The sequence below is a fragment of the Phycodurus eques genome, chromosome 13, assembly GCF_024500275.1.
Source record: "Phycodurus eques isolate BA_2022a chromosome 13, UOR_Pequ_1.1, whole genome shotgun sequence".
Classification (NCBI taxonomy): domain Eukaryota; kingdom Metazoa; phylum Chordata; class Actinopteri; order Syngnathiformes; family Syngnathidae; genus Phycodurus; species Phycodurus eques.
Window position 1 is genome coordinate 10,025,085 of NC_084537.1, and position 19,412 is coordinate 10,044,496.

A 19,412-nucleotide genomic window follows, 5' to 3' on the forward strand; every position below is an offset into this window, starting at 1 on the left:
CTTGTGCATAATCAACTGCAGGAAAAGTTAATATCCTCATTAGCAGTCTCTTATCCCAGTAGCCCCTGGCGGGTGCTTGACCTTAAATACGTGACCACTGTTTACTTTGTACACTGCTCCGACCCAGTGAGTTACACTGCGAGTGTGTTTCGAAAGTCAGCCACTCAAACAAGCTCTTTGTTAGTTTGACATGAGATCTGGAGGCTTAAACAAGATCATGTGTGTCAGGAGACAGAGTCTTGCCAAGCTCTCTCTGGCTTGCTCTCTCTGACTTTCTGTCTTTTGCTCTGCAAAACATGTCATTCACGCTGTTGCGTCAAAAGTATTTGCCTTGTGCCAGCTATTCCTGGAAGTTCTACTCTCAGTTCCAGATGCTGTCCCAATATAGTTTTGACTTGATCACAATTCCTGCTTGTTTCCTCATGTATTTTCAATCAAATATGTAATAATTTTAAAGACCATGAAACTTTTATGACCTGTGTAGATCTTTTTGGGCCATTGAAGTTAGCCTTTTGTTAATTGGTCGAGCAGCTCTAGCTATCAGCTGCTGTGTACCGGTGCTATGATTTACAGCTCACCAAGCTGTTTTGTTATGTGGGGTTTATCATAAAATGTGGCGAAATAGAAACGCCTCATTGAGGGGAAAGTAATTTAACCTGTCAGAGGTTTTCATGCTGTTGCTGTGCTGAAGAAGAAAACAACCACAACAGTCAGTCAGTATATGTTGACTGTAGTTAAATGTCATCAGTCACTTAAGGTTAAAAATGTTTTGTCATTTTTGGCAAGGAATAAACAACTTCAAAAGAATTGTTAATAGCCAGAGGAACTCTACAGCGCCTCCAAGAGGTCAAATTCTTCCACCCAGGTGGTCAGTTATAGCCTTATCCAATATTGACACACCATCTCATCACATCCATATTGACAGAAAAAAATGAATTGTTTAATTATTTTGCAGATTTATGAAAAAAGAAAAACTGAAATATCACACAGCCATAAGTATTCAGACCCTTTGCTGTGACACACACACTTTAACTCAGGTGCTGTCTGTTGCTTCTGATCATCCTTGAGATGGTTCTACACCTTCATTGGATTCCAGCTGTGTTTGATTCTACTGATTGGACTTGATGAAAGCCACACACGTCTATAGAAGACCTTACAGCTCACAGTGCATGTCAGAGCAAATGAGAATCATGAGGTCAAAGGAACTGCCTGAAGAGCTCAGAGACAGAATTGTGGCAAGGCACAGATCTGGCCAAGCTTACAATTTTATTTTTTATTTTTTTGCTGCACTTAAGGTTCCTAAGAGCACAGTGGCCTCCATCAACATTCCCAAAAAGACTCATCATGGCTCATCAAAAGTGTGCTTCTACTAAATACTGAGCAAAGGGTTTGAATATGTATGGCTGTGGGATATTTCTTTTTTTGTTGTTGTTGTTGTTTTTTAAATTGCAAAAATGTCAACAATAAAAAAAATTCTGTCAATATGGGGTTCTGTGTGCACATTAATGAGGTAAAAGTAAACTTAAATGATTTTAGCAAATGGTTGCCATATAAGAGTAAAAAATTTAAGGGGGTCTGAATACATTCCGTACCCTCTGTATATAGACAGACTATAACAATACAGTGGACCCCTCTATTCGCGGAGGGCAGGGACCGGGCCGGATCGCTAATAGCAAAAATACTTCGATAATTGACAGCCATTGGAATTGTTTAGATGATTATAAATGTTTTTTATTACTGTCCCCTCCAAAAGTATTGGAAGGGCAAGGTCAGTTCCTTTGTTTTTGTTGTATACTGAAGACATTTGAAGACACAAAAAATGGTCTTAGTTGGCCAAGTCAATCACCGGACCTTAACCCAATAGATTGAGAAAAACCGTCACTGAGCAATAAAGGGTTGCTAGTTATCTGGTAATGTCGGTACAATTTTTTTTAGGACTATTGTGCAAAAAGATGCAGAGTCCTGTAGCACTGAGAGCAGTTTGAATGACTAATCTTGCAATAGTCGGGTGCAATGACCATTGTGCAAAGGGCACCGAGACTTCAAGGAGTGTATGCAGTTTAAAGTGACTAGTAGCGCGATAATCTGGGACAATGTTGATTGTGCAAATGTTGCAGATACTCCTCAGTCAGTGTGCAAATGGGGCAGATGCTACTCTGGCCTGAGTGGCCAGTATTGGTCAACAACAGATATGCAAATAGTGCAGCGTGCACGAGTAGTATATAATTGGCCAGACAAACATGTGACAACAAACTCAGACATCCTGTAACATTTGGTTATGTAACCATTTTGGGGAGGGGCTCTTAGGGGCTCCTACACTATCATTTATGTGAAATATGAGTGAGGCACTTCTGGCTCCGATAGTGTAAATTCCTGCATGTGATTTATGTGAGGTGTGTGTGTTTATCTTTTGGTTGAGAGTCACTCAATGTCTCAGTCACCATACTTGCCTTTTTCATTGTGCAATGACTTGGCAGACGTCATTGTCAGTCGTCTCCAATTAAGTCAGTCATATAGGACAAATGATGTGACACTTTGATGGGTGAACATTGTGTAGCCCCCTCAAGCACAGCCTCTTGACTACAGTCTACCAAAAGCCATGCTGACCTCACTCCCATAAAATGGAGGACATTAAAGAACGGAACATTTTGTCCTGAAAGGGAGAAATAATTGGGTGTTTTAAAGTAATGGGCTGCTTTTTTATCAACCTCTGTGCGGACTGAATCCAAAATTATATTTTTATAAGCTTGACTTGATTTCTGGTGCTGGGATAAGACAGTTAAACTGGAGGAAAATGCTGCTCCCACGTAGGCCACATGGACCTTTTTATTAGCAGTGATTTCCAAGCACCTGCCATTCAGGTGTTCCGCGGGAGTTTATCCAATTTCACTTAGTTGGTGCCAACATGAACATTTATTGACTACAAGTAATGTATCTTTGTTCATGTATGCCACTTGAGGACAGGATGTAATGTACTATTAACCTGTGTCATTCATAGAAAATAATTTTTTATATTATACTAAACAGGCCTAGAATTAACACAAGGTCTTTGTCAGTAAATTGATCATCATTATTTCAGTATACAATGTTCCCCCGCTATTTGCGGGTGATACGAGCTAAGCCCTGCCACGGATAGCAAAAATTCTGATTCTAATTTGCATTTATAATTTTCTATCGTTGCCACAAGATGGCGGCAAAGCTAGTTTATACAGTATTATACAGTGCAAGGCCTATCTAAACGAAGCTCCTAAACTCACTTCAATAAAGCTCTTTGGCAAAAAGATGCCAGAAAATGGCGGTGAAATAAATAACTTTATATTTAACAGGGTTATGGCCTGAGCACAAAAACGGTAACAATAACGGAGGATAGGTTCTAAACAAATCTGTGAATAGCTGAATCAGCAAGTCTTGAAATGCGAATATGCAGGGGAACGCGATACTTGGTGACAATTTTGTTTGTTGGGATTTTTGCAGTGGGATTTTTCTAATGTAAAATATTTGCCTTGGCTTCATTAAGGTTGGGGGGAAAACTACTGTATCAGACATCATCATCAGTAGACCGTTGAAGTCTGCATCTACTGTCATGAGTGACACTGTGTGTGTGTTTGTGCTGAGGCTGAGTTGTCACAGCAGTGCCATACAGTACAGGAAAAAAATAGTAGGCTTACCTTTGCAATCATTTGAAAAACATTAGGAAGAAGTGATCAGTGTAAATTACGCTTAAAATCACAGTAGGTTACAGTGATTTTAACCGTCACTTTACTAATGTTGGCCTGATATTTTTGGAAGAAATCAGATGTTCATAGTTACAGAAACAAATTTCTTTATTTTTTTTTTATTTTTTTTAACCTGTTTAAAAATCCACCAAATCGTCCTGAAACATTTGCAGTGTCTCTGATACTCTGCCATACTGTAATACTGTGGTTGCAGTTAAAAGTACATGACACCCACCTTCGTGCAAAACTTAAAAAATAAAATAAAATATCTGTTTCAGTGATGTCAGAGATTATAGAGCCGGAGGTGACCGGATATTAGGCTGAGGCAGTCCCCTCCATATTTTATGTGCAGGAAAAACACGGGGTTTACTACAATATCAATGTTGGATTGGCTTGTGTCAACTAATAGAAATATCCATATTTACTATCCTCTTTATGACCAGTAGAGTGTAGTCAAGGTTCATTCATCAGCAGTCAAGATATTTTCAAATGGAAAAAAAGGCATCTTTTATCGTGTGAAATTAAAAAACAAAACAAAAAACACCAACAGCAAGTTCTGTCAAGTTAGAATCTACATTTAACTTGATGTTCAGTTGAGCCGTGAAGTATTCATATTTTGGCAAATTAAAGTGGATTTTTATTTGATGAATGGTTATTTTTCTGGCTGAAAATGACAAGGAAGTGGCAAAAGAGAGATTCATTTTTATTTTTTTAGTCTTAACTATTAATGTTTAAACTGCGTAATGTTACAGTGACTGCCAATAATTATATATTATGCCAATAACCTTTTGGAATAAAACCTGTCTCGTTTGAGATGAACCCTATGGCCTACTGTATTGTATATAATGTTGTTCATGATGCTGACACTTGGTGAGTTAAGTATTTTTTTAGGTGGTACTTGGGGTAAAAAAAGTTACTACAAAACAGCGAACTCACTATATACAGTGGGTACGGAAAGTATTCAGACCCCCTTAAATTTTTCACTGTTATATTGCAGCCATTTGTTAAAATCAATCATTTTTTCCCCTCATAAAGTACACACAGCACCCCATATTGACAGAAAAAAAACAGAATTGTTTAAATTTTTGCAGATTTAAAAAAACAAAAACAAAACTGAAATATCCCACAGCCATAAGTATTCAAAACCTTTCCTCAGTATTTAGTAGAAGCACCCTTTTGAGCTAATACAGCCATGAGTCTTTTTGGGAATGGTGATGGAGGCCACTGTGCTCCTAGGAACCTTAAGTGCAGCAAAAAAAAATTTGTAAGCTTGGCCAGATCTGTGCCTTGCCACAATTCTGCTTCTGAGCTCTTCAGGCAGTTCCTTTGACCTCACGATTGTCATTTGCTCTGACATGCACTGTGAGCTGTAAGGTCTTATATAGACGTGTGTGGCTTTCCTAATCAAGTCCAATCAGTAGAATAAAACACAGCTGGAATCCAATTAAGGTGTAGAACCATCTCAAGGTTGATCAGAAGAAATGGACAGCACCAGAGTTAAATATGAGTGTCACAGCAAAGGGTCTGAATACTTATGGCTGTGTGATATTTCAGTTTTTCTTTTTTTTTTTTTTAAACTGCAAAAATTTAAACAATTCAGTTTTTTTCTGTCAATATGGAGTGCTGTATGTACATTATTGCGGGAAAAGAATTAACTTAAATGATTTTAGCAAATGGTTGCAATATAACCGAGTGAAAGTTTTAAGGGGGTCTGAAGACTTTCCGTACCTACCGTAGTGACTAGGGAGCGATTTCAAACACAGCCAATCTCTCTCACTCTCTCTAGTGGTGGGTTCATGTTTCTTTATTCTAAATGCGGTCACAGTTACACCCACTAAATGCCTCCCGTCCGCCACCGTGGCCCTCTTTTTCTCAACTGCCCACCAAGCGGTCAGTGCTGGCAGACAAAAGTATGCTGTGTAGATTTTCCTACAAGGTTCCATGCTGTCCCGCTGGTCCGGCCCAGGGTGGGACAAGCTCGGTGCTGTCCCGTCGCCCATCCAGCAGGTAATCATTGGCTGCACGACTGCAAACCTGATGGCTTCAAAGGCTCTGAGTTTTGAAATTGCTTCAAACCTTTTGGATTTATATCTCAGGATGTGTTGGATTGGTCTGGCTCCCACCACGAACTGGGAATGTGCATTATTTGTATGAATCTAGACCCAAGTATCTGACCCACATTTGAGGAGTTGTATCTTACCCAAATGAATAATGATTGTTTGTGGAAGTTGTTGAAATCCCAAAATTATGTTTCATTCATTATTTGTCTCTGTCATTTGTACTGTCCATCAATGCTGACCTGTGTTTTTTATTCTTTTTATGTTACAGTGCCTCTGGAACCAATATTGTTGCCATTGATAATAAAATAGAGCAGGCCATGGTGAGTACTTGCTTCAAAATTAAAATGTTATATAACATTAATGTTAAATGTTAATAATAGTGGTAATAATTGATAAGATATCTGACATCAACTAAGGGCAGTTGAGCTAAATAAAATATATTGTGACCCCTTCTCAGGATGGCATATGACACTGGCATCCAAAGAGTGGTTCAGAACATTTAGAGAGAGCTTCACATATTGAAGTACAAATAAACATTTAAAAATAACTTTCATTCATCTTCCATTCCGCTTATCCTCACTTGGGTCGCGGGCGCGCTGGAGCCTATCCCAGCTATCTTCGGGCGAGAGGCGGGGTACACCCTGAACTGGTTGCCAGCCAATCGCAGGGCACATATAAACAAAGAACCGTTTGCACTCACATTCACACCTACGGTCAATTTAGAGTCTCCAATTAAACCTACCTTGCATGTTTTTGGGATGTGGAAGGAGAAAACTCACGCAGGCACGGGGGGGAACATGCAGGCACGGGGGGGAACATGCAACATGCAAACTCCACACAGGTGGTGCCGGGTTTCGAGCCCCGGTCCTCAGAACTGTGAGGCAGATGTGCTAAACAGTCGTGCCGCCTTAAAAATAACTTGATATATACTATTCAATTTATTCAAAATTTTCCCTGTCAGTGATTAAGGAAATTTTGACCCATCCTTACTATCCAGATGTGAATCCGTTTAACTGGACACAACCTGAATTCTTACTGATGATGTAACTTTAAGATGAAGGCATTAACAATAGGGTTATTGTTGCTAGGTGTGACTGAAGAATGACCATTTTGCATACCAACTGGTCGTTCACCTCCCTGGTGGCAAAACAGCTCTTCACGTGGAATGAGACAACCTTTGGGGGAGAGATGTCAGGATGTTGTTTTCAACAAAGAAGAATCCAGTTGCCTTGTTTTTTGGCGGGGGGACAGATTGACATTTCAGTTCAATTCAATGGGGATTTTTGATTTGATATTGAGTTCCAAACTTGGTCATGGAAAGAATTAACCTCGTGTCAAGGTATCACTATATCAGACGCTCTGTCTCTTCTTTTTGCCGTCAGGACCTGGTGAAAAGCCATCTGATGTACGCTGTACGTGAGGAAGTGGAGGTCTTAAAGGAGCAGATCAAAGAGCTCTTCGAGAGGAACTCTCTGCTGGAGCGAGAGAACGCTGTGTTGAAATCTCTGGCGAACAGCGAGCAGCTCTCGCAGCTTCCTGCCCAGTCGGCGGGTGGGTCGGCAGGCCCGACACCGCCACTGCCTCAACCCTCACAGCCCCCCCAGCAGCTGGCGGCTGGGCTCCCGCCTCAAGTGCAGCCTCTGCTCCAGCAGCAGCAGCAACACCCGAAGGCCCCACAGACTCATCCCCAGCTCGACGCAAGCCAACAGCAACCCAACGTCACCTCAGCTTGAAAAACATCGCTACGGGTGCAGACAACCACAAGATACATTACAATTATAGTCAACCCCCGCAATTCACGTGGGATCGGGACGGAGTCCTGACGCCAATGGTGGTGCCAACTCAAAACTTGTCTAATTTCAAACACATCTTATATTATTGCCCTGAAAAATAAATGGCTTACAGATTAAATGACTTATTCAAAATGCACTGGAGGTAATAATGATAACTTTATTATACAGCACCTCTAAAAACGTGTTGAACTGGAGAGCTTACATGAAACAGAATGAGCACAAATACCAAGGTGTGCTAGAAAATACGAAGTGACCCATAAAAAACGCATTGGAAACAATGAGACGAGACGTTACCGCAAACAAGACTACCTGCGAACAATCCAAGCTAAACTCAACTCCTCTCCTGGCATACAAAGACCAGTCAAGATGTCTTACTTCAAAATACACTACTCACAAAAAGTTTGGGATATTGAGCTCTAACAAGGAGCCGAATGGCACAGTCCACAACAGGTGTTTGATACATGAACATTTCCAAGTTCGTACACTTCTATGTCTTTCTGTGACTTTTCCAGACTCTCTGTTGCAACCTGTTGATGACACTGTAGCAAGGCTTCAGACAGGATGTTCTCAGAGGGATGTGGCCGCTGAGTTTGGAGTGTGACTGGGGGAGGCACAGAAGACGACGTCCTTGGAAATTGTCATGCATCAAACACCGTCGGACATGTGCATTCAGGAGTTTAGAGGTCAAACTAAGTTAATCTGTAAAGGTTCTAGTGCATTTTAGGCTCATCCTGAAATTACACTATTCACAACATTTCAACATTTTGTGAATAGTGTACTTTCTCGACACCAATTACTACTTTCCTATTAGCCAGGGCTTTGGCGTAATCTTGGGGCATTACGAAAAGAGCACAAAAATACACCGAGATCCACAGAAAAGTGGGGGTTCACTGTAGTGTCTGTGAAATTTACAGGAAAAAAAGTTTCAAGAAACTTGTCCTCTTAGCCACCAGCTTGACCACGAAGTGCAGTGCTTTTGTGTGTGTGTGTGTGTGTGTGAGAGACTGATCTTTGAATGTATGTGTGTCTGTACTGTGGGCCTTTCCAGTGTTAATGCAATCATTAGGAGACAGAATTTTGTCAGAGATGGAGAACTCAAGAGTGGCTGTGTGGGCATCCAAGACTGATCTGAGACCTGCCCAAGTCTGTAAAGGAGAGGATAAAGGGAGGGGTTTTGCCTCACATTAAGGGACAAACGATTGTTTAAAAGAAGCATTATTTTTTTATGATCATTGTAGGTAAAGAGGGGTTGGGGGGTGCATTTTAGCCTTGCTGAATCCTTGTAAAGAAAGAAATGTCTTCTGGAGTGCCACCTCTGCCGTTACTTGTACATGAACCCTTGCATCAGTCTTTTTGACGTCTGCTGTCAAGTGTTTTATTTATTACAGGGGCTGCTGTATTCATAAATGAATTGAATGAAACTATAGCCCTCTTGTTTTTTTTGTAAGTGTTTTAAAAAAAAAAAAAAAAGAACTTGGCCAAACCTCCGGGGGAAGGGAGGGGGGCAATGCTTTACATTAGGGGTTCTCAAACTGGAGTCTGGAGACACCCAGGTTTCTGCAAAACATTAGCATAATTATGTTGTATCATTTTTTTTTTTAAATACAAAACTAAATTTTTAGCAAACGGTATTTTTTTAAGTTAAAAATAACTTGGGCAATTTTGCTATTTGGCTAACAATATGGGGAACGATGTCCAATAAAACAAACATAACAAACCAGTGACTCCAACCTACCCTAGCTTTGGGCTAATTAAAAGCTCTGATATGATCATGATGTATCTCATAAATCTGACCCCCCCCCCCCCCCCCCCCAAAAAATGAACAAAACATGTATTCCATGCATAGTCACATTTACTTCAAGATCATGGGACAATTGAGCTGCAGATATGCTGCCCCAACATCTGCAGCTTACAGTTTGAGATATGAGAAAATTGAACTTTGTCACAGAATTAATTAAACTCATAAGCTACCACTGTTAAGTCCTTTTTTTTTTTTTTTTCGAGCGTATTAATCTTTTGCAGAATAAAATGTGTAATGTTAGAAGGTCGAAGTTGTATTTTAAAAATTCACTTCTTAAAATGTGACTTTCTTCCCTGGTTCAACTTTGATTTTAATATAATCATATTGTGGTGGATAGGGAACGAGCCAGACTGGGAATAGCGAAAACTTGGCAAAATGTTGCAAAAAAAAGGTCAAAGCACTTCCTCCCGGCTTGGGTGGTTGGTGAAGGGGACTGTGACAAAATGCCACCACAGAGTTACCAAACAAGACAATATCCAATATTTAGGCTCTTTAGTGTAGCATACACAGGAAGTCCGCTAACCTGCTTTCCAGGTTTGGTCACGTGGCGTTCCGCATTTAGCGGATTGAAGCTCCCTTATAATTGCCTTGTAAAAACAAAACAAACAAAAAATTTAATAAGCGGGGAATAGGTTGCACCCCCAAAAAAAATCCATGAATACGTGAGGTTGTGAATGCTGCACTGCGAAAATGTGGGAGTCCACTATTTCTGACTTTATCTTGGAAAAATACAACTTTGTTCTCATAAGATTAAGACTTTTTAGCCTGACAAAACATTTGTTCCTGTGAACATATCTTCTTCTTGAAAATTACAGTTATTCTCATAATGTTACACATTTTTTTTCTTCATTTGTTTTTGGAACATTACACCTTTTTAATTCCTGTGGCATTTAGGGAAGTGCTGAGGCACAACTTTACGGAAAATCTCACAGCACACCACCAAACAAAAACATAAAAGTCTAGTGGAAGGGCATTTAATTGTTCTGTCACTGGCATAGAAAATAAAAGAAACAATATTTCAAGTACATTTTTGGCCCGATTTAGTGAAATTGAATAATTTCCCGCAGCCTTATGACCTCACGGCACACTGGTTGGGAATCACTGATTTGGGGTACACATGGTAGTTATGTTTGATTGGCATTGTGATTATGATCAGGGGGTCCTTGGAAAAAGTTTGAGAACCCATGCTTTACATGTAGTAGTGAAAAGCCACATGGAAGTCTGACAAATCTTAAAACACTAACTCAAATTTCATGCTGCAATTGTCTATTTCGAGTTAGACTCTTTATGAATGTATGTTATTAAATCTGTTCGGGAGCCCTGTTGGCCAAAAGTGAATCGGTATCCCCCCGTGTAAAGCTCTGAAATCATTCAACCTACTTTGTAACCAAAGATGCAAAGCTGTATCGATTGATTACTTTTTCAAATGAACACATGTACACTACTTGGAAAAAGTTAGGGATATTTGGCTTTGGGGTGAAACCTCAGGATGAAGCAAAAATTTCATTTCTGTGACTTACAGTTTCTCTGTTGCAACCTGACAGACAAGGCAAGTTTCTCAAAACAGGATCTGCTCTGGACAAACCATGCGGTGGAAGGCTTGCTACTACCACCACTGATAAAAACACAGAACTGCTTGAGCAGGTGTTCCCGCAAAGCCATGAACATTTTCAAGGATGTCCACTTCTACGTCATTCTGTGACTCTTCCTGTCTCTTTATTTCTTTGACAACCTGCTGAAGACACTGTTTTTTAAGCTTAGTGGATACTTCCCTCTGAAAGCATCTTGTCTTTGTAGAGGAAAGTGGCCACTGATCTTACTGTCATCAACATGTTGCAACAGAGACTGGAAGAGAGAAAAGACATACAAGTGATGCTCTTGTCTCTTCCTTGTTATAGCAAGTTGTGCAAAAAGAACTCAACAGTCGGACATTAAAAAGTTTCGAAAAGGTCAACTTCAGTTCACCTGAGTAGGTAGGATCTAGTGCATTTTAGGTTCATCCTGGAATTTCATCCCAGTCCAATATTCTGAAACTTGTTGTGACTAGTGTATTTTCTTTTTTTTTTTTTTCCTCTTGTGACTCCATCACAAAATATTTGTGTTGTCATTCAGCATGTTCTGTCACCTTCATACCACTTTCTTACCTCATTTTTATTCATCACTCTGATTGGAAGACAGTCTGTGAACAGTGTAAGTGGGGAGAGGGGGGGGGGAAATTTGGGGTTCTGAAAAAGGGGTTGAATCACGCAGCAGAGTTGGCGCCAGCAGCGAGGGGGGGGGGGGGGGAAGGTCGTGATTACGGACGCTAGTCACAAAATTAAGTGAGCCATCTTTTGTTTGTTGAAATGGTGTTTGAATTTCATATACCAATAGTTTTGTTACATTGCAAATTTTATTGTATTTAAATAAAAGAAATATTCAAATTCCATAAGTGCTTTTGTTGTTTTAGTAAACACTGATTAGTACCTTATTTAATATTTTGTGCTCAAAGGCAATATTTAATTTTTAAAGTGGACAGATGGGGCAAAAAAAAGAACTGCAGGCCTCCCTTTCCTCAGTTAAGGTCAGTATTCATGACACAAAAATAAGGTGAAAACCACTGCTGACCAAAAAGAACATAAAGGCTCATCTTACTTTTGCAAAAAAATTAAAATAAATAAATAAAATAAATGTCAATGATTCCTAAGATTTTTGGGAGAATATTATATGGACAGAGGTGATGAAAGTTGAGCTTTTTGGAAGGTGTGTGTCTCGTTGCATCTGGTGTAAATGTAGCACAGCATTTCAGAAAAAGAACATTATACCAACAGTCACTCGTGGTGTGGTAGTGTGATGGTCTTGGGCTGTTTGCTACTTCAGGACCTGGCCAACTTTCTGTGATTGATGGAACCATGTATTCTGCTCTTTTAACAGACAATCCTGAAGGAGAATGTTCAGCCATCAGTTTGTGATCTCAAGCTGAAGCACACTTGGGTTCTGCAGCAGGATAACGGTCCAAAACACACCAACAAGTCAACTTCTGAATGGCTTAAAAAAAACAAAATAAGGATCCGACTGAAATGCAGTGGCATAACCTTAAAAAGGCTGTTCATGCTCAAAACCCTGCATTTTGGCTGAATTCAAACAATTTTGCAAGGAAGAGTCGGCCAAAATATCTTCATAGATATGTGAAAGACTCATTGCCAGTTATGGAAAATCCTTGATTTCAGTTGTCGCTGCTGAGGATAGCCCAACCAGTTATTAGATTTAGGGGGCCATTACTTTTTTCCACACAGGGCCAGATAAGTGGGGAAACTGGGAGAGGCTCCAGCACGCCCGCGACCCGAGTGAGGATAAGCAGTACAGAAAATTGATGGATGGATGATGTTTAATCTTTATGTACAGTACTGGAGTTGATTTTGAAAGTGCTCTATAAATACAACCCCAATTCCAATGAAGTTGGGACATTGTGTTAAACAAATAAAAACAGAAAGAATACAATGATTTGCAAATCATGTTCAACCTATATTTAATTGAATACACCAAGATATTAGATATTTAACGTTCAAACTAATCAACTTTATTGTTTTTAGCAAATAATCATTAATTCAGAATTTTATGGCTGCAACACATTCCAAAAAAGCTGGGACAGGGTCATGTTTACCACTTTGTGACATAACCTTTTCTTTTAACAACATTCAATAAACGTTTGGGAACTGAGGACACCAATTGTTGAAGCTTTGTAGGTGGAATTCTTTCCCATTTTGCTTGATGGACAGCTTCAGGTGTTTAACAGGCCGGGGTCTCCGTTGTCGTATTTTACGCTTCATAATGCGCCACGCATTTTCAATGGGAGACAGGTCTGGACTGCAAGCAGGCATCTACTACCAGCACTCTTTTACTACGAAGCCACGCCGTTGTAACACGTACAGAATGTGGTTTGGCATTGTCTTGTGTTTGACACAACGTCCCCACTTCATTGGAATTGGCGTTGTACAATTAAGTCAAAGGACAACAACTGAGGAGGAATTTCCTTTAATTGAATAAAAATGGCCCAAAAAAAATCTTGTGGTTCTTACAGCAGCAACAATAAAAGTGCAGATACAACAAAAGCAGAGTATATAACAATAGAAAAAGTCAGTGGGTGTCCACACTGTTGTGTTTTGGCCTCAGTTGACACCCACAACCCCCTACTGTGGAAAAAGTGTCCACTCTTGTTTTTACAGTCTGTAGTTCTTCCTGAAGTCTAGTCCACCACGACAAATCTGCTGCCTTTACTTTTTTGCACACGTTGATCTTTTAGGATACGGAACCTCTCATTCAAGGTAATCGACGTATGCTTATGGAAGGAGAAATTGGGGGGGGTGACATGTTTGCTCAAGTGCATTTTAGGGTCATTCTCAAACTTCACACCAAAGCTCAATATGTCAAACTTTTTCTGAGTAATGAACTGAATGTGTGGTCCTCCACTTTATAACTTACCGGTTTCCCAACACTGTTGATGTCAAATTGTAGTGGAACTCCTTTTGGTATTTTCTTCTCCGCCGTTTCCACGTTACTTATGGGCAAGTGAGCAGTCGTGGGATGCAGAGTCCAAGCAGAAGGAGGCCTATGGCGAGAAAAACCAGGTCTAATAAGTCATATTCCTCCCGAGTTTGTGTTTGTCTAGTGACTTACTCAGGCTGAGTCATGGCCGTGGGGTTGTCTATTGATACAGTCAAGATTCCAGACCTATTCGTTGACGCACGCCACCTAATGGATACATGGTAAAGATAAGACATACATGGCCTCTGATAAACCTAAAAGTACTTTCGGTCAGTGCATCCCAACCTTTATTGAACCCAAGCACATATTTTACATTGGAAAAAATCACAGCACACCAAACAAGAAATGTTGAGCTGAAACCTTGTACAGTGGAACTTCGATAAAAGGGACGCCGATATAATGGATATCACATAAAACAGATCATCTGGACTGAACAATGTGTCCATAACGTTTCCATTTGTCACTTAAACTTTAGGAGACAAAGTCTGTTAGTTCCAGAATTGGCTGCTGTTGTTTACTGGCGCTGCGGCGCAATGAAGGCAAAGAATGGGACTGACTGTTTTTCGGGTCAGAGATATACAAAAAAAATAAAAAATAAAAGTTGCACTTACGGATGCGGGCGTGTTGAATGTGGGGCATTGACGTGGCGGCAATGTCATGATGGATATACTCTATCTATTGTACATAGAGCAGAGAGAAAGCGGCATGTCTGCGGCACTAACTCTGAGGAATACAAACAAGTCTCTGGAGTCTGGAACATGCTATTTCTGGTACAGTAACAGTTTTTTTTTGTCAAGCTGTTCACCTACGGCAACAAATTTGGAACTAGAAGGCACAGGAATTCCTCACGGCTCATGAAATTGACTCGCCTATGATGAGTACTGTATGTCAAAAATGTCACCATGACCAAGCACACCGGCATTTTAAGTTTGGATGAAATGTGAAATTTGCAAACATTTCCAACCTTTTTTTACCATATTTATTGACAATAACTTTGTACTGGACTGGACATTTTAGGCCACGAAAAAAAAACAATGTTGTACTGTACAGTAAGATGGGTGCATATGGCCTCAAAAAAGTGCCTCACTATATCAGACAATCGGCTATATCGGACAACCCCCCCGCCCCTATTAGTGCGTTCTATCGAGGTTACACTGTATCGATCAATCGATCAAGTCGATCAATCAATGATGCCATTTCTATTTTACCAGTCCGGAACAGCAGTCCCCAACATTTTTTTGCGCCACGAACCTGTTTCACAGAAAGATATATTTCGATGGCCCAGCATAGAAACAAATAAAAACGGGAGCCGTACAGCATTATGTCGCCTAAAGATGTATTCAGTTTTTTAGACAAAACGAGTGAAAATTGTTAGGTTAGATACATTTGTGTAAGCCTGTTTTGTTAAAAATCGATAGCTGTAATGATTCGTTGTAAAAGGAACTGGTCAGCCAGGAAACTAAGTTTGCGCATATATATATATATATATATATATATATATAAAATCAACAACAACTCACAGATGAGTTCTGATGGGAAGAGTGTGGGGATGTGTCTTCTGCACCAGAGCTTGCACCTGATGTGGAGCAGAAAACAACAGCAAGTAAAAAAAAAAAAAAAAACTGTCGTACTGCCACAACATCCTTGTTTTCATAACCAGACAGTCACCTTGAGTCCTCTGTGATAAAGAAATGTGGCCTGGCGTGTGTCCGTCTGATGCACTGGAAGGAGATATCTTCACAGAAAAACAGTGCCTTTTTATATTATTTCTTTTTGTACAACAACCAAGAGGTCCAACTGTTCTCTAATCCACTCTTGTCGATGATGAGCAAAGGTTTTCTCACCGTCGTTGCAATTGAAATGGTCTGTTGACTGGCATTCCACTGGGGTCCTTCTTGGGGACGTCAGCATTTCTGTACAAAGCCGAAGCTCCAATCTTTCCTTCAACGTGCATAGTGCGTTGAAGGAAAGGTTGGGCCTTCTGCTTTGTTCTCTAAAAACAAACAACATGCTTTTTTAAAAATCATATGAAAGACTACAAATCAAACTTCCACAACTCAACAATACCTAAATGTACAGTCCCCTACAAAAGTATTGGAACGGCAAGGCCAATTCCTTTGTTTTTGTTGTATACTGAAGACATTTGGGTTTCATTTGGGTTTGTCTGGCAGTTTACAGAAAAATGCATCCAAACTAATCGGGAGAAGCTTCATCACGCAACAAGACAATGACCCAAAACACACTGCCAACACAACAAAAGGATTTCATCAGCAGGAAAAAGTGGAAGGTCTTAGACTGATCAATCACCAGCCCTTAACCAAATAGAGCATGTATTTTACCTGCTGAAGAGGAGACTGAAGGAAGAAAGGGGTGACTGTTACAGGTCATTATTGCCCTGTGACCGTCACACCTCACCCCCATCAGTCTCCCCAATTTTAATACACCACACACAATCACGTTACACGGATAATTGTTGCCAGCCGGGGACCTGGTACCATAGTAATTGGGCGGGTGGTGGTTTTTCACATTTCTTTTAGCTTGATTCCTGGGGCCTAGGGCTGCCTTCAGCTGTCATGCCACAGAGAAATGCCCCTCCCTCCCCTTTGGGCCCCACCTTCCTCTCCCCTCTCTTGGTGCCCTCGCCCGTCCTTGCTCACGATGGGCTAGCTTTTGGCGTGCTGTGACCGTTTTTGGGAGGCGGCTGGGGCCCCCATCCTCTCTGGGGGTGGCGATAGCGGCAGTGGGGTTGGTTGGGCATGGGGCGCGGTGGTCCGGTGCCTGTGCCCCACCCTTTGGGACTGGTTGGGGTGCTTCAGTTGGTCTCGGGACCTTCCCGGGTACTGGGGGGTCCCATGCTAGAGAGGCTCGCTGCCTTGGCCCCCCTTGTAGGTGGAGGGGGCCGGGCCCACCCTTCCTCAATGTGCCGGCTTGTAATGTTACGTGTGCTAAAATATCTAGACTAACTGTGCTGTGGTTCGCACCCCTACTCCCCTTGTCCACTCTGTCTGTCCCTTAAAACCCTTTTCTGTCCAGCTAGCTACATTTTCAATAAACATCAGAATAATTTAAAAAAAAAATTATAAGCAGAAGGAGTGTTTCAAACTCCCCTGTGGCACAGCAAAACTGTTCCAGCACAAAAGTCATACAGATCCACCATTCTGCAAGTAACCGGACAAATTCAATTATTAAGCCACGCTGTTCTCACATCATGAGCGATGCAGGCAAATACAGTTATGTCCTGTTGGAAGTCACCTGAGCGGGTCGCCTGAGGAGGCTGGCGTTCTTCCTGGCTGCCAGACCGGTGACTAGCCCCTGTCCTCGTCGCACACCCGGCATGACCCGCGTTCTTAATTTAGCCGCTCCTCCTCCAAACACGATGCCTGTAACATGTTAATAGGTACAGATAATGTGTCGACAAGGCAACGTGAAGAAAAAAATTGATATACCATCAGTGTTTCTCGACCAAGCTTTCATCTTTCCTTGAGATAAACGATTCCTTCGCCCGACTGCTTGTTGATTGGGCCGTTTCCTGTTTGTATGTTGCTCTTTTTTATTCAACCGAATAATGTCATCTGTCAAAAATAAGACAGAAGAGCAGTTGCAACATAGACTGAAGGAGTCACAGAAAGGCATGCACATGGAGGTCCTTGACTAACAGAATACATGCACTTGTTTGTTTTCTGCTGGTCAAAGATAATTGGATGCGTGTGTAACTAACCTGGCTAACAGCGAATTAAACTGAATAGTAAACATGAGAGGCAAACGTTCTACGATTAAGGTAACTGAACTGAACACAGCAGACTGAGAGTAACAGCCAGGAATAAATTTTTAGACTAAAGTGACCATGGTGAGGACCTCACCTAGTGACATATCCACCTTATCGCGAACTATCGTTTTTTTCCTCCCGCCGGCAGTAAAATTACGTTTATTCATCCCGGTGGGCAGCACGGATAAACGCCACACAAAAACTAACACAAACAAAATAACGGCGTTACGTTTGATTCTGCTAACCCTTTCACGCTAAATGATCATAGACCCCCTCATAGATATTAATGGATAGATACGCCAGCGCAGTGAAGCAGCCCGGTTTAACCAACGTGCCTATAGAGCGGCCATGTTGGGGAGGTCGACGTTCCCAAAGAAGGCGATGCATGGACACCAATTAAGTCGTAACTTGACTATTCCTGAAGTCATTTTCACAAGGGTTATTGTTTTGTTGACGTCAAAGCGTATACTATCAATAAACATTTTTAAAAGCAAAAAAGAATGCATTTAAGTATATTTTTTCATGTGGAAGGGACTCAGTACCCTTGACGTAATATAAAATAATACATCTCATAATATAATGTAATATAATAAAAAATACTTTACGCAACCGTATGCAGAATAACGAACCCGCATCGTTGGTCTATAGGGTTTCTTGCCTTTCACATACTGTGAATGCGCTGACGACTTCGACCTCCCTAGCTTAGCGTCGCAGTCAGCACGCAGTTTAAATGGGCGTGTCTATCTACTAAGGCCTTGTGTGTGCGGTCTTTGTGGTTGCCGCGTCCCATTCAGCTAATTTTCGATAGCTGGTTGGACATATAGCTAGCTGGCGTGACAGATTAGCTAGCTAGCTAGCTAGATAAATAGAATCTTAGATAACACATATAGGCTTGACGTATTAAAAATGTGGCCAACCCAATCAAGTACAGGAGTACCAGTACACAAACAATCAGCAGCATTCAGGAGGGATTCAAATAAATTGTAATCTAATCTAAACAGAAATAAAAATTAAATAAAAACTGCTGTTTAGAGTCTGGATGTCAGTATTTGGTAGACGACAAGAACTAACAAAAACAAATTCACTGAGGCTAATATTTAAGGACATTTCTTCCCACTGTTCCACAATGGTCACAATAGTCTCCTATGTTAGGAGCCGAAAGCTGTTTTAAATGTGACCCAAACGCAAATAGCGGCATCCAAACATCAGTGGTGCCGTATGTACTCACAATCTGCACCAAATTAGAATTATAAATATGTGTGTAAAAAGAACACTCTCATAAAAGTAGAAGTACTGATTCAGGTGCTTTACTTATGTAAAAGTAATGAAGTACAAACTCTGAAATGTACATAAGTGCAAATGTTCTTTTTATGTCGATTGTTTTGAAAACTTCTCTCCACACGGAAATATTGTCTTACATACAGTGGGGCAAGAAAGTATTTAGTCAGCCACCAATTGTGAGAAGCAAGATATTCCCTATCAAGGTCTTTTGTAAGAGAATGTTTTAATCTTGTCACCTACGAGAATGATTCATGGTGTAGGTTGTGTCTTGTGCCAGCTTTTTTTTTTTAATATAAGAGAATGTGCTGTATTAACTACAGTGGGGCAAAAAAATAATTTAGTCAGCCACCAATTGTGCAAGTTCTCCCACTTAAAAAGATGAGCGAGGCCTGTAATTTTCATCATAGGTATACCTCACCTATGAGAGACAAAATGAGGGGAAGGAGAAAAAAAATAAAATAAAATCACATC

The 19,412-nt window shown here is 40.7% G+C and overlaps 2 protein-coding genes across 5 annotated transcripts in view; one reads left to right on the forward strand and one right to left on the reverse strand.

Annotated features, from left to right (window-relative positions):
- LOC133411201 (TSC22 domain family protein 2-like) overlaps window positions 1–11,894 on the forward strand; it is a 34,494-nt gene extending 22,600 nt beyond the window's left edge. The window contains exons 3-4 of one of the 4 annotated variants that reach the window (XM_061693230.1): window positions 6,045–6,096; window positions 7,159–11,894. In XM_061693230.1, the coding sequence (XP_061549214.1) occupies window positions 6,045–6,096; window positions 7,159–7,509 (403 nt within the window). In that variant the 3' untranslated portion in view covers window positions 7,510–11,894. Of the gene's footprint in view, window positions 1–6,044; window positions 6,097–7,158 lie in introns of those variants that run through there. The other 3 variants (XM_061693231.1, XR_009769630.1, XR_009769631.1) reach the window with 3 other exon arrangements.
- Window positions 11,895–13,368: 1,474 nt separating this feature from the next.
- Window positions 13,369–17,927, reverse strand: LOC133412094 (UAP56-interacting factor-like). Its single transcript, XM_061695150.1, has 9 exons — window positions 17,755–17,927; window positions 17,341–17,466; window positions 17,147–17,274; window positions 15,739–15,887; window positions 15,563–15,629; window positions 15,415–15,470; window positions 14,027–14,101; window positions 13,832–13,958; window positions 13,369–13,688 (listed from the first exon to the last, which is right to left on the reverse strand). The coding sequence occupies exons 1-9, from the start codon at window positions 17,825–17,827 to the stop codon at window positions 13,596–13,598; spliced, it is 894 nt and encodes a 297-aa protein (XP_061551134.1). The 5' UTR covers window positions 17,828–17,927; the 3' UTR covers window positions 13,369–13,595.
- Window positions 17,928–19,412: the final 1,485 nt, after the last annotated feature.

Bases quoted from the DNA above. Each gene is read 5' to 3' on its own strand.
- LOC133412094 (XM_061695150.1), bottom strand. From the start codon at position 17,827: ATGAATAAACGTAATTTTACTGCCGGCGGGAGGAAAAAAACGATAGTT. The intron at 15,888-17,146 runs GTGACTTCCAAC...GTTTGTTTTTAG, and splicing joins TCCTCAGGCGACCCGCTCAG to AGAACAAAGCAGAAGGCCCA. The intron at 14,102-15,414 runs GTGAGTTGTTGT...TGTATCCATTAG, and splicing joins CTTCCCATCAGAACTCATCT to GTGGCGTGCGTCAACGAATA.